The sequence below is a fragment of the Marmota flaviventris genome, chromosome 14 (assembly GCF_047511675.1).
Source record: "Marmota flaviventris isolate mMarFla1 chromosome 14, mMarFla1.hap1, whole genome shotgun sequence".
NCBI lineage: Eukaryota > Metazoa > Chordata > Mammalia > Rodentia > Sciuridae > Marmota > Marmota flaviventris.
In genome coordinates, this window is record NC_092511.1 from 57,906,652 (window position 1) to 57,921,977 (window position 15,326).

At 38.3% G+C, this 15,326-nt stretch overlaps 1 protein-coding gene across 8 annotated transcripts in view; it reads right to left on the reverse strand.

Moving 5' to 3' along the window:
• The window catches only part of C14H2orf42 (chromosome 14 C2orf42 homolog), a 34,998-nt gene that overhangs the window by 12,063 nt on the left and 7,609 nt on the right, over nucleotides 1–15,326 (reverse strand). For 7 of the 8 annotated variants that reach the window (XM_027934493.2, XM_027934495.2, XM_027934489.3 and 4 more), the window contains exons 3-6: nucleotides 14,319–15,153; nucleotides 12,925–13,035; nucleotides 8,123–8,227; nucleotides 2,045–2,149 (exon numbers count right to left, since the gene is read on the reverse strand). In XM_027934493.2, coding sequence (XP_027790294.1) covers nucleotides 2,045–2,149; nucleotides 8,123–8,227; nucleotides 12,925–13,035; nucleotides 14,319–15,141 — 1,144 coding nt within the window. In that variant the 5' untranslated portion in view covers nucleotides 15,142–15,153. The remainder of the gene's footprint in view (nucleotides 1–2,044; nucleotides 2,150–8,122; nucleotides 8,228–12,924; nucleotides 13,036–14,318; nucleotides 15,154–15,326) is intronic. The other variant, XM_027934494.2, reaches the window with a different exon arrangement.

The following is a 15,326-nucleotide window of genomic DNA, read 5'->3' on the forward strand; positions in this document are numbered from 1 at the left end:
ACACATGGCAGACCCTTGTTTTCCATTAAGGATAACTTTTGAATCCCCAATTTTGTAAATATCACCATGCTCATTTTTTTCCCTTAAAGGATATGTGAAATGAGCTGAGAACATTGAGGCCAAGCTGAGGAAAACCTAATCATCTGCATCTACTTGATTCATTCCTGCTCACTATCCCTGGTCACTTTGCTATTTGCATTCATATCTAAGCAAAGTATGCTCTTACCTGGATGGTCAGGAAAATGATTGTTGAGAGACTGCAAAACTAGGACACTGCTTATCCAGTAAGCATCAGTTGTTCTAAGAATGCTCTGAAGACAGGTAAAATATTTGAAAAGTACTGAGATCTCTCAAAGAAACCTGGGCCAACAAAAAGTCAAGAGGTACATCCAGGAAGGTCAAATTTCTTTTTATTTAAAAAAAAAAATTTTATGAAGGTCAAATTTCTGTGTTTATCTACATGGTTTTGGATGTTTTCTCTCTGCTTGCACTAGCCCTTGGGAGAAATGTTTAAGGAAAACTTGGAATTTATTTTTCTTGCTCCCCAGAATTCTCATTTTGTTCATTTATTGGTACTGGGGTTGGAACCTGCGGTGTGCTACCACTGAGTTACATCCCCAGCTCCTTTTCTTTTTGAGACATGGCCTCAAATGTGTGATCCTCTTGACAGTCTCTGAAGTTGCTGGGATTACATATATGTACCATCTTGCTCTGTTTCAAGGAACTTTATTTATTTATAAATATTTTTTTTTTAGTTATAGATGGACACAATATTTTTTTTTTAAAGTTTTTCAGTGGACACAACATCTTTATTTTTATTTGTATGTGGTGCTGAGGATCAAACCCAGCGCCGCGCACATGCCAGGCAAGCACACTACCACTTGAGCCACATCCCCAGCCCGGACACAATATTTTTTATTTATTTATTTTTATGTGGTGCTGAGATTTGAACCCAGTGTCTCATGCATGCAAGGGAAGTGATCTACCACTGAGCTACAACTCCAGTCCCGAGGATCTTTATTTTTTAAAATGATGTTCATTAGCTAGAATATATTCAACAAATAATATCAAGATGATATAAGGTCTGTGAAGATGTTATGAGGAGTGTTTGATGAATTGAGATGTATCGCTTGGAAAAAAGAAGACTTGTTAAGCAAGTCAAGGGGTCTATGTGTATGCAGTGGCAGGGACTGGTTTTTGGAAATGAAACCACACCTACCATGTAGCTAGAACACAGAACTAAAAGCAATAAAAAGTATTATGTTATGAGCTCAAAAAGCACTGAACAAAGCCTGGAAACCATCCACTGAGGATGTGTTCAAGGTGATGGGCAAGGACAGCTGAGTACCTGCCTCTGACATCAATGAGTTCCATTAGGCTACAACAAATCACACCCAAATCCAGCCTGCACTTTCCAATATTCCTTAGCATGTCTATATAATCCACCCCCCCACCAGTACTGGAGTTTGAACTACTGATCTACATCTCCCAACCTTTTTATTTTCTAAACTGAGACGGGGTCTCACTAAATTACCTAGGTTGGCCTCAAACTTGTAATTCTCCTGCCTCATCCTCCCAAGTAGCTGGGGATTACATGTGTGCACCACCACTTCTGGTACCATGTTTATGTAATTTGATATAACTATTTCAGTCTCACATGTTTAGGTTTTCTCTAAGCCCCCCCTCCCCACACTTTGATTTTAAGTTTGAGGGTTAGAATAATCCATTTTAAAGCTTTGCTATTTCTTTTACCAAACACATAAAACACACAGACAAGAGCAAGGGAATCTACCTTTACTTGTTATTTGCTGTGTTTTCTCTTCTATGTCTAAACTCATTTTGTAGGTGCTAAACTTTAATTATGATTAAATAAATGATTTAGTTATGATTATTCCTTTCTATCAACTTTCTACTTTCATGTGGCCCAATGCTCTCTGGATTAAAGTGCACTTATTTTTCTTATCAAAACAGAGTAGAACTATAGCAAAATTACATTAATTTCTTCTACTTAATGCAACAGCCCAATTGGATGACCAATACTTACCATCAAACTGATAGTGCATGGTTTGATGAATACGTTCTGTCACACTGGCCAGCCAGTCTTGGAAGGATAGGGTCACTTGTGCCTCATCTAACAGCTGGCCACATGCTAGAAAAAGAAGAAGAAGAAGAAGAAGAAAAAAAAAAACCTTCTTCTCAATGTTATTTCTTTCAGAATAAATAACTAAAGTTTGAAAAAGTTATATAGAGTTTGTACAGAAAAAAGTACATGAAGCTGAAATTCAAAGAAAGTAGTTGGGAGTAAGTGAAACAGATTCTGGGACATTGTTTTTTCTTTTGTTTAAAAAAATTTTTTTGGTAGTTGTAAATGAACAGCATGCCTTTATTTTGTTTATTTTTATGTGGTACTAAGGATCGAACCCAGTGCCTCACATGTGCTAGATGGGAGCTCTGTCACTGAGCTATAGCCCCAGCCCTAGGTTTTGCTTCTTAATTAACATAATAACTATACATATGTATGGGGGACAGTGTGATAATTCAATAGACCTATTGTTTTTAAAGAAATCATTGAGAAAAATAAATGAAAGTTCTTAAAGACTGGTAGGTTTAAGGTTATTAACCATAGAAAGTAGGTTTTTTTTGGTGGGATACCAGGGATTGAACTCAGGGGCACTCAACCACTGAGCCACATCCCCAGCCCTATTTTGTTTAGAGAAAGGGTCTGAGTTGCTAAGCGTTTTGCTTTTGCTGAGGCTGGCTTTGAACTCAAAATCCTCCAGCCTCAGCATCCTGAGCTGCTGGGATTACAAGCATGTGCCACCATGCACAGCAGTTAGTAGATTTTAATAGCATGGTCTCATATAATGGCTGCTTCAGAGATCTATAATCAGTTCTATTCCTGCTGAGTACTAACCTATTTGCTTAAGCCCTCTCAATTATAAAGCTATTTGTTTCCTATCAAGGTTAAGAACAGAATCAACTGAGTGATGCCTTAGTAACTCAACTAGGAGTTGCTATGATACCTTTACACTTAACTCTAAAACTTTGTATTCTAAAATGCAAACGGAATGCTAATTCATTATAAAATGGAAGGGTCAAATCTGTTTTTTTTTAAGAGAATTTTTTTAATGTTTATTTTTTAGTTATCGGCAGACACAACATCTTTGTTTTTTGTATGTGGTGCTGAGGATTGAACCCGGGGCCGCATGCATGCCAGACAGGTGAGCTACCGCTTGAGCCACATCCCCAGCCCCTGAAAGGGTCAAATCTTACAGCCCTAGAGTAAACAACTGGGAAGGGGCTGGGGATGTGGCTCAAGCAGTAACGAGCTCGCCTAACATGCGTGGGGCGCTGGGTTCGATTCTCAGCACCACATATAAATAAAATAAAGATGTTGTGTCCATAGAAAACTAAAAAATAAATTTTACTGGGAAATAACGTAACAAGTGGTGAGTTTGATGGGTACAGAGTTCAGAGTCTAGAGACTGTGGGACATAGGATCCCCATTCCATCATGTACCCAGGATCCATGTCTCAACTTCCTCTTCTCTAATATGAGGGAATGAATCTGGATGACCTCCAAATTCACAAATCGTTCATAGATCTACCATTCTACTCTATTTCTTCTAAAATATCTTCACGTGTGCCAGACATGGTGGTACATGCCTGTAATCCCAGTACTTGGGAAACTGAGGCAGGAGAATTGCAAGTTTGAGGCCAACCTCAGCAATTTAGTAAGACCCTAAGAAACTTAGTAGAGCCTGTCTCAAAAAATAAAAAGAACTGGGGCCAGGCGCAGTGGTGTATGCCGATAATCCCAGCGACTCAGGAGGCTGGGGCAGGAGGATCAAGGTTTCAAAGCCAGCCTCAGCAACAGAAAGGTGCGAAGCAACTCAGTGAGACCCTGTCTCTAAATAAAATACAAAACAGAGGGCTTGGGTTGTGGCTCAGATGTAGATCACTTGCCTAGCATGTGTGAGGCACTGGGTTCGATCCTTAGCACCACGTAAAAATAAAATAAAGGTATTATTTTATTAGTTGTGGGTAGACACAATACCTTTATTTTATTATAAAATAAAGGTATTGTGTCTACCCACAACTAAAAAAATAAATGTTAAAAAAGAGAAAAAACTCTCATTTAAAAAAATAAAATAAAATACAAAATAGGGCTGGGGATGTGGCTCCATGGTTGAGTGCCTGAGTTCAATCCCTGGTACCACCCCACCCCCACCCCCACACCCCCACCCCCACCCCCCACCCCACCCCACCCCACCCAGCAAAAAAGAACTGGGGAAGTAGCTCAATGGTAAAGCACCCTGGGTTCAATTTCCAGTACCAAAATAAATAAATAAACAAACATTGCCATAACTACTATTCATTTAAACTAAAATTATATGTAAATACATACAATGATAATTTGAATGGAGGCCATTGTCCTTTTCTTTTTTAGTACAAGGGACTGAATCCTGAGGTACTTAACCACTGAGCCACAACTACAGCCCTTTCTATTTTTTATTAAAGCCTCATTAAGTTCCTGGGGCTGGCCTTGAACTTGTAATCCTTCTGCCTCCCTCCTGAGTTGCTGGGATTACAGGAATGCGCCACAACACTCAACATCTTTTTTCTTTGCACTGAAAGAAGTGATGAAAAATTGTTCAAAATCTTCTATTTGATATTGTCTATGTTTACTTCCTGACTATCCAAAACCATAAATAGAAGGTGCAAGTTCTCAATAAAACAGTTATAGATATTCAATATTATAATACCATATAGCGTGTATTGGTCTTATTTTAAATTCAGGGTATAAGAGTAAGGCTGATGTCCTGATTTTAATCTGTCAGTCATAGTATATGGCCAGCCACATCACAACAAGTATTCAATAAATACTGCCAAAATTGAGCCAAATTATTTCTATATAATTTATATGAACAGTTGATTCCAAAATTTTCAAGCTTGCCACATCGATGTTCACAGCAGCACAATTCACAATAGCTAGACTGTGGAACCAACCCAGATGCCCTTCAATAGATGAATGGATAAAAAAAATGTGGATTTATACACCATGGAGTATTACGCAGCACTAAAAAATGACAAAATCATGGAATTTGCAGGGAAATGGATGGCACTAGAGCAGATTATGCTAAGTGAAGCTAGCCAATCCCTAAAAAACAAATGCCAAATGTCTTCTTTGATATAATGAGAGCAACTAAGAACAGAGCAGGGAGGAAGAGCAGGAGGAAAAGATTAACATTTAACAGAGACATGAGGTGGGAGGGAAAGGGAGAGAAAAGGGAAATTGCATGGAAATGGAAAGAGACCCTCATTGTTATACAAAATTACATGTAAGAGGCTGTTAGGGGAATGGGAAAAAAAAACAAGGAGAGAAATGAATTACAGTAGATGGGGTAGAGAGAGAAGATGGGAGGGGAGGGGAGGGAGGATAGTAGAGGATAGGAAAGGTAGCAGAATACAACAGTTACTAATATGGCATTATGTAAAAATGTGGATGTGTAACCGATGTGATTCTGCAATCTGTATTTGGGGTAAAAATGGGAGTTCATAACCCACTTGAATCTAATGTATGAAATATGATATGTCAAGAGCTTTGTAATGTTTTGAACAACCAATAAAAAAAAAACAAACAAAAAGAAAACACAAAATTTTCAAGCTTAGTTAATTCTGAGTAGAGAAGAGATACATTTAAATTCATAAATTATGTTCAAAATTAAGTCATTCTACTGGCTGTGGTGCCACATGCCTGTAATCCCAGCAGCTGAGATCAAAGGATCTCAAGTTTAAAGCCACCCTTAGAAATTTAGTGAGACTCTAAGCAACTTGAGACCCTGTCTCAAAATGAAAAACAATAGGGGGGCTGAGGATGTGGCTCAATGGTTAAACGCACTGGGTTCAATCTCTGGAAAAAAAAAAAAATTAAGTCATTCTGTCTCATTAATTCAGAGCAACAGTCATGCCACTGCTCTTAGATATGTTTTCAAGCTTCACTGACTTTGGAAACAGTCTATATTTTATCTTTCTCAACAAATACTTTTCACTGCATAATTATAAAATATATTATTTTTTCCTTCTACTTTGAATCTCATACCAACTACATTATAGGTAAGAAGCAATAAAAGGAACACACACACATTTTAAAAAATACCTGCTACCAAAACATGTTAGTAATTTTTTTTTTTTTATAGTGCTGGCATTTGAACCCAGGGCCTCACAAATGCTAAGTAAGTGTCCTACCACTGAGCTACACCCACAGTCCCATGTCAGTAATTTTTAATTTAAAAATATAATTTAGGGGCTAGAAGTGTAGTTCAATCGTAGCATGTGTAAAGCCCCAGGTTCATTCCTCAGCACTGTAAAAACAAAAGACATAATTTGGTTTTTTGTTTATTTGTTTTTAGAACTCTCTAAGGCCTTTGTGTGTGTGTATGTGGGGGAGGTAACAGGGAATGAACCCAGTGGCGTTCCACACTGAGTTAGATCCCCAGCCTTTTTTGTTTTTTTTTTTTTTAATATTTTTTAGTTGTCAGTGGATCTTTATTTTATTTATTTGTTTTTTTAAAATACTTTTTTTTTTTAAAGAGAGAGAGAGAATTTTAATATTTATTTTTTAGTTTTCGAGGGACACAACATCTTTGTTTGTATGTGGTGCTGAGGATCGAACCCGGGCTGCACGCATGCCAGGCGAGCGCGCTACCGCTTGAGCCACATCCCCAGCCCCTATTTTATTTATTTGTATGTGGTGCTGAGAATTGAACCCAGGGCTTCAAATATGTTAGGCAAGTGTTCTACACTAAGGACAACCCCAGCCCCCATTTTCATTTTTGAGATAGTATGTTACTAAGTTGCAGAGGCTGGCCTCAAATTTATGACCCTCTTGCCTTAGCTTCCAAAGCAGCTGGCAAGTAACTGGGTGTGTGTGCATAGAGTTCCATGCAATATTTTCATGCACTACCATGCCCACCTTTTTTTTTTTTTTTTTTTTTTGGTACTGGGGATTAAATCCAGGGGCACACTACTACTGAGTTATATCCCCATCCCTTTTTGTTCTTTTATTTTGAAACAGGGTCTCACTTAGTTGCTTAGGGATTTGCTAAAATGCCAAGTCTGGCCTTGAACTTGTGATCCTCCTGTCTTAGCCTGCTGAGAGGCTGAGATTACAGGCGTGCACCACTGTGCCTGGCTCCATGCCCAGCTTTAAGGCTTTTCAAATGTTGTTTAATAACATTTTTGAGTCGGGTGCAGTGGCACACACCTGTAATCCCAGCGGCTCAGAAGGTTGAGACAAGAGGATCATGAACTCAAAGCCAGACTCAGCAATCTCGAGGCGCTTAGCAACTCATTGAGACCCTGTCTTTAAATAAAATACAAAATAGGGCTGGGGATGTGGCTCAGTGGTTGAGTGCCTCTGTGTGGCTTGGGAGGCTGAGGCAGGAGGATCGCGAGTTCAAAGCCAGCCTCAGCAAAAGCGAGATGCTATACACCTCAGCGAGACCCTGTCTCTTAATAAAATACAAAATAGGGCTGGGGATGTGGTTCAGTGGTTGAGTGCCACTGATTAAATCCCTGGTACCCCCCGAACAAAACAAAACCAAAAACATTTTTGAGATAATTATATATGCAATTATAAGAAACTTAAAGTTTATATACCCTACACCCAGATTTCCCCAATAATATTTCGTAAAATTACAGTACAATATCACAATCAGGACAACGACATGGAGGCAATCCAGTGAGCTTATTCATATTTCACTCGTTTTACATGGACTTGTGTATAGTTCCATGCAATATTATCATGTGTAGATTTGTGTGACTGCCGCTTCAGACAATACATAAAACAATTCTGTCCCAAGATTCCTTTCTATTCACCACACCTGGCAGCATCTATTAATCTATTTTTGGTCTCTATGATTTTAGTTATAATTTATTTTTGAGCATGATTTGAAATTGTTGGAAAAGGAAAGACCCGAGCTCAGATAAATTCATATAAAAGTGTTTATAATATCAGCACTTTTTGGGAGAGACAACATGCAGCATGTCTTGATTATACTGCTTCTGACTTTAGGGTGACTTATCACCACTGCAGCCTATTCTAGGGAAGGGAAACTTACCCTGCCTTTTTAATGAAGAAGCAACCACGGGTTTTTTCAGGCCACTCTTCCTTAGATTACTGCTCACTGCATCTGGAGGCATTAGTGAATTGTTCATCTGTGCACCTGAATCACAAATCATTTATAGTATTTAAACATTTCTGCAGAATATATATTGACTAGATATTAATTTCTAAGGATTCTAAAACATATAATCAATCTGTCTTTGCTAATTTCTAGGCTACCTTCACAGGTTTGTTTGTTTTTTTAATTTATATATGACAGCGGAATGCACTACAATTTATATTACACATATAGAACACAATTTTTCATATCTCTGGTTGTATACAAAGTATAGTCACACCAATTCGTGTCTTCATACATGTACTTTGGATAATGATGACCATCATATTCCACCATCATTTTTAACCCCATGCCCTCCCTTCCCTTTCCACCCCTCTGTGCTATCTAGAGTTTGTCTATTCCTTCCATGCTTCCCCTCCCCACCCCACCATGAATCAGCCTCCTTATAACAGAGAAAACATTTGGCATTTGGTTTGTTGGGATTGGCTAACTTCACTTAGCATTATCTCCTCCAACGCCATCCATTTACCTGCAAATGCCATGATTTTATTCTCAATCCTTAGCAGGAAGAGTGAAGCAGGTGACATCACTATACCAGACCTTAAACTATACTACAGAGCAATAGTAACAAAAACAGCATGGTATTGGCACCAAAACAGACTGGTAAACCAATGGTCAGAATAGAGGACACAGAGACTAACCCACAAAATTACAATTATATTATATCAGACAAAGGTGCCAAAAACATGCATTGGAGAAAAGATAGCCTCTTTAACAAATGGTGCTGGGAAAACTGGAAATCCATATGCAACAAAATGAAATTAAACTCCTATCTCTCACCATGCACAAAACTCAACTCAAAATGGATCAAGGACCTAGGAATAAAACCAGAGACCCTGCATCTAATAGAAGAAAAAGTAGGTCCTAATCTCCATATGTGGGATTAGGCCCCAATTTCCTTAATAAGGCTCCTATGGCACAAGAATTAAAATCAAGAATCAAATGAGATGGATTCAAACTAAAAAGCTTCTTCTCAGCAAAAGAAACAATCAATGAGGTGAATAGAGAGCCTACAGAATGGGAGCAAATATTTACCATAAGCCATCAGATACAGCACTAATCTCTAGGATATATAAAGAACTCAAAATTTAACACCAAAAAAGAAATAACCCAATCAATAAATGGTCCAAGGACCTGAATAGACACTTCTCAGAAGATGATATATAATCAATCAACAAATATATGAAGAAATGTTCATCATCGCTAGCAATTAGAGAAATGCAAGTCAAAACTACTCTAAGATTTCACCTCACTTCAGTCAGAATATCAGGTATTATGAATACAAACAACAATAAGTGTTGGTGAGGATGTGGAGAAAAAGGTACATTCACACACTGCTGGTGGGACTGCAAATTGGTGCAGTCATATGGAAAGCAGTATGGAGATTCCTTGGAAAATTGGGAATGAACTACTATTTGACCCAGCTATCCCTCTCCTCAGTCTATACCCAAAGGACTTAAAAACAGCATACACAGCCACATCAGTGTTTATAGCAGCACAATTCACAATAGCTAAATTGTGGAACCAACCTAGATGAATGGATTAAAAAAAATGTGGCATGACACAGTAGAATATTAGTTAGCTTCACAGTTTTTTTTTTTTTTTTTTCTTCTGGTGCTGGGGATCGAACCCAGGGCCTCATGCTAGGTAAGTGCCTTACCACTGGGCTACATCCCCAGCTCCTAGCCTTAACCATTTACACATACAATTTAAACTTTTTATGCTCTTTATAGGAAATTGGAGGGTAGGGGATAGAAGTAAAAGGAAAAAAAAAAGAAGTCACCCATTGTTTTCACCTCTCAGATAATCATAACTAACTTTCCAGGGACCTATATTCTATTTTCTTCTGTCACTAGTTTGTTTTGCTAGTTTTGTGATTTTTAAGTAACTACAATTGCATCAGGATTGCCAGAATAGCAAAAAATTTTCTTTTGAATTTCTGAATAAGCAATAAATATTTTTTTAAATATGTTCCAAATGTTACATGGGAGATATTTATACTAACAATTGTTATTTATCTTAAATTCAAGTTTGAGCACTCTGTACTTTATCTGAGCATATGAATGACCTAAACACTTCCTCAATTCTGGTTTTTGTTTTGTTTTGCAGTATTGAGTATTGAACCCATGTGTTTTTGGTAACCACTGAACTACATCTCTAGCCCTTTTTAATTTTAATTTAATTTTTTTGTGGGGGTGAGCACCAGGGATAGAACTCAGAAGCACTTGACCACTGACTCACATCCCCAGCCCTATTTTGTATTTCATTTAGAGACAGGGTCCTCACTGAGTTGCTTAGCCCCTTGCTTTTGATGAAGTTGGCTTTGAACTCGAGATCCTCCTGCCTCAGCCTCCTGATCCTCTGGGATTACAGCCGTGCACACCATGCTCTGCCTTTTTATTTTTCATTTTTAGACAGAATCTCACTAAACTGCTGAGGCTGGCCTTGAATTTAGGATCGTTCTGCCTCAGGCTGCTGAGTTCATTGGGATTACGGGCATGTACCATGACACCTAACCATTTTAAGATTCTTAACAAATACTGCAAGCTATTTTTAAAAATGATTTTATCAACTTATACCACATTAGCTATGCCCAAGACCCCAGAATTTTGTTTTTGGAGGTGAGGGTATTGGGGATTGAACTTCAGGGCATATGACCACTGAGCCCCAGCCCCAGCCCTTTTTTGTATTTTGAAACAAGGTCTCACTGAGTTGCTTAGCACCTTGCTTTTTGCTGAGGCTGGCTTTGAACTCCACTCCTCCTGCCTCAGTCTCCCCAGCTGCTGGGATTACAGGTGTGTGCCACCATGCCCATCTAAGACCCCAGATTTCACCTTTGCCCGCAGTCTCATCATTTTAAAAAATCTTTGCTAATTTGGTTGCAAAAGTTATTTAGTTTCACTTTTGAATTTCTAAAAGGCTTGCATGAGTCTATTTACTAGTGAGTTTGCAATTTGTTACACATGCATGCAGTGGATATTTTCTTTCCGTTTAGATTTCTTTTTTTGTGTGTGTGGTGCTGGGGATTGAACCCAGGGCCTTGTGCATGCAAGGCAAGCACTCTACCAACTGAGCTATATCCCAAGCCCTTGTTTAGATTTCTTGAAATTTATTTACTAGGGTATTTCAACATTTTTACAGATTTATATGAGTCCTTAACTGACATTAAATATTTGAATTAATATGTGTATATATGTGCATAGATGGTTCCTGATTTATGATGGTTTCACTTAGGAATTTTTGACTTTACTATGATATGAAAAACATCCATGTTCAGTAAAAACCCTAATTTGAATTTTCATCTTTTCCTGGGTTAGCAATATGTGGTATAATTCTCTGTGAGTGGCAGTAAGGTACAGATCCCAGTTAGTCACAAGATCCCTAGGGGAAACAATGGATACTCCACAGTGTACTATGTCACTAAGCTATGATGTTTGATAGATTAGTATATTAGATACATTTTCCTTTAAGATATTTTTAATTTATGATGAGTTTATCAGAATGTAACCTTCATAAGTCAAGGAACATTGTGTATGTGTATATGTGTGTATGTGTATTTGTGTGTTATGTATCTCCACTTGCTGAAAATACGAGCAAACTGTATTCCTAAATTAGAGTGAGAAATATAACTGTTATATTGTTACAAGTTTTTGATTCTGGAGATTGAATCCAGGGCCTTGTGTATGCTAAACACATGCTCTTCAACTGAACTATACCTTCAGCCCATCAGTTTTTTAAAGTCCTCTGTGAAGGAAAACTTCAAAATGTTGTCCTAAGGCATATTAAAGTATAATAAGATTAGTCTGACTTTAGGGCTGGGATTGTGGCTCAGTAGTAGAGTGCTCGCCTAGCAGGCATTAGGCACTGGGTTCGATCCTCAGCGCCACATAAAAATAAAACAAAGATATTGTGTCCACCTAAAACTAAAAAATAAATATTAAAAAAAAAAAAAAAGATTAGTCTGACTTTAAATTTGGTTGGATCTTACTTTTGGTCAGTAGAAGCAACTTTCAGCTTGACTTGATAAAGAATTATCAATGGAGGGCTGGCGTTTAGCTCAGTAGTAAAGTGGTTGCCTAGGCACTGGGTTCGATCCTCAGCATCATATAAAAATTAAATAAATAGGGCTGGGGTTATAGCTCAGTGATACAGCACTTGCCTACCACATGTGAGGCACTGGGTTTGATTCTCAGTACCACATATAAATAAATAAAATAAAGGTCAATTGACAACTAATTTTTTTAAAAAAATTAAATAAACAAACAGAATAAAGGTACTGTGTTCATTTTTAAAAAAAGGAATTATCAATGGGTAATAAAAAAATCATAAAAAGGTCTGGGGCTGTAGCTCAGTGGTAAAATGTTTGTCTAGTATATGTAAGGCCTTGGGTTCAATCCCTAGCACCAAACACACACACACACACACACACACACACACACGTGACTCCATAAGAACAAAAATGACTTCTCATAATTTCTAAGATTCAAGGAAAGATACAAAACAGTAAAACGATGGGCTGAGGATGTAGCTTAGTGGTAGAGCACTTCCTTACCATGTTCAGGGACATGGTCTCAATCCCCAGCACTACATATACATGCCCATACTCACACCTACACACAACTACCTATAAAACAATACCCAGAGACTTTACCACCAAAAGAAACAAAATAGTTCCTCACCAGATACTTCATCCTTTTTCCTCTTCTTTGGCTTGGAGGCAGTAGACTCACAAGCTGATACAGATGATTCTGAATGGCAACCTATTTGGGGCACAATAATCTCTTTTAGACCTAAAAAATAAAAAAGATTTCTGAATTACTAATACTATCCAAGAGTAAGTATGGGCCCCCATTTAGAGAAAAACTAATTTATAAAAATCTAAATCCCCAACACAAAAGATGGAATGATTGCCGCTTTAAAATAAGTTCCTTGAGCCCGGCCTGATGGTGCATACCTTTCATTCCAGTGCCTTGGGATGCTGAGGCAGGAGGATCACAAGTTGGAAACCAGCCTCAGCAACTTAGTGATACCCTGCCTTAAAAAAATAAAAAGGGGGCTGGGGTTGTAGCTCAGTGGTAAAGTGCTTGCCTAGGACATGTGAGGCCCTGGGTTCAATCCTCAGGACCACATATAATAAATAAACAAAATAAAGGCATTATGTCCATCTACAACTAAAAATAAATTAAATAAATAAAAAGGGCTGGGATTATAACTTGGTCGTAAAGCACCCTGGGTTCAATCCACAGTACCACATAAAAATAATGATAAAAATAAGTTCCTTGAAAAAATTCCCCAACACATACGCATTTATTCATAGATCATTAACTTGATAGAAGACTCTACAGAGTAATATAAAACTAAAAGTTGGGAGCTGCTACCTGCTAATGATCATGAAGAAAATCATGAAGAAATTAAAAGTGTACCGCTGGGCATAGTGGCACATGCCTGTAATTTTAGCAACTTGGGAGGCTGAGGCAGGATTTTAAGTTGGAGGTCATTCTCAGCAACTTAGACCCTATCTAAAAATAAAAATTAAAAAAAGGGCTGGTAATGTAGTTCCATGGTACAGGGCCCTTGGGATTGATCCCCAGTATCAGTACTGCCAAAAAAAAAAAAAAAAAAAAAAAAAAAAATATATATATATATATATATATATATATATATATATGTAAATGAAAACAAGAGACTTGATGAAGAAGCTTCTAAAGGTCTTTTGATTAAGGTGCTAGTTTTCCCTCATCTTCAGGTAGGAAACAAGAGTGAAAGGGATTTGTTCTTTTTTGCTGTTGTTGTTAACATAAAACAACTGTGAAGTAAAACAAAGTAAAGCTAAGTTTGCTAGATTTATTGCCTCAATAAAAATGCCCAACTCTTCATCAAATTTATCCATCCAACAAATCAACCAAGCAATCAACCTTTATGCTGACTGGGATTAAAAGAAGGAATGTTTTTCATTTGAATTATCCAGCAACTGTTTCTGAAGGTTGCCAGGACAATCTCCAAATCTATCAGTGAAACTCTTTCATTGCTATTTTAGAAAAACAGAGAACTACGCGTCAATCATACCACCTACCGCTGGAATCAAAATTTAGGAAGTCTGAGAATTCCTGAGCCAATGTCTCATCACTGGCAAAGGCACAGATGCAAGCAAAGAAATGAATGCATCTCTGGGCTGCCTCTTCCTTAGAAGAACTTGACTTGTGCGATTTCAGAGTCTGACAGGAGCAGAAGAAGCGGCGCTCAGGCAAGCTTTTGGCACTGATTTTCTGCACAAAAGATGTATGCAAATATCCCAAACTATGCTTCTGGCTTGCCTTGCATTTCACCACCAAGATGTTTTTAGTAATCCTCTGTACCAGGGGACCCGTGGGTTCTGTGGCCAACTGCCAAATGGTCTGTTTGGTTTCTGGGGAGGCCTGCATGGCATTCAAGACTGAACTCTTCAGGGTCAGAGGGGTAGCTTCTGCCTGGCAATTCACTGCCAGTTTGATGTGTTGGCATTGGTTTTCCACAACGCCTTGGGTAGCAGCTTTCAGGCAGGATGGGACGTAACACCGTCCAGAGCTCAGCTGAGTGATGATAGTTCCATCTACTGTCTGGATTGTCGTCTCTGAAACACCAAGCTCCACAAAGCATCGGTAATCAGGACCCCGGTCTCTTTGCCGTACAGAGTAGACCTGCAGATCAGAGCCTGTGATGATTTTGACAGCTTCAACACTAGGCTGCTTCCGTGCACCATAGCGAAATATGGTTCCACATGTCTTGTTCTTACAGCTCAGGCCCCGGGTTCCATTGTATGTGCCGCAGCGGGGACACTTTCTGATTCCCCTCAATGTGGCCTTCCCCAAGTCAGACAAAAAAGCTGGGACTTTAGTCCTCAGAGAGTTTGGTTCCATTTTTCACAGGCCCTAGGAAGACAAGCCCATTAGGATGAGTACACAGTCACACACACACACACACACACACACACACACAGCTGAAGTCACTTGTAATATTTAGCACAGTGTGTGTAAACTATCCAATATTTTGAAATCATATCACAAAACAACATAAATCTAAATCATCAAATGAAATAAAAAGT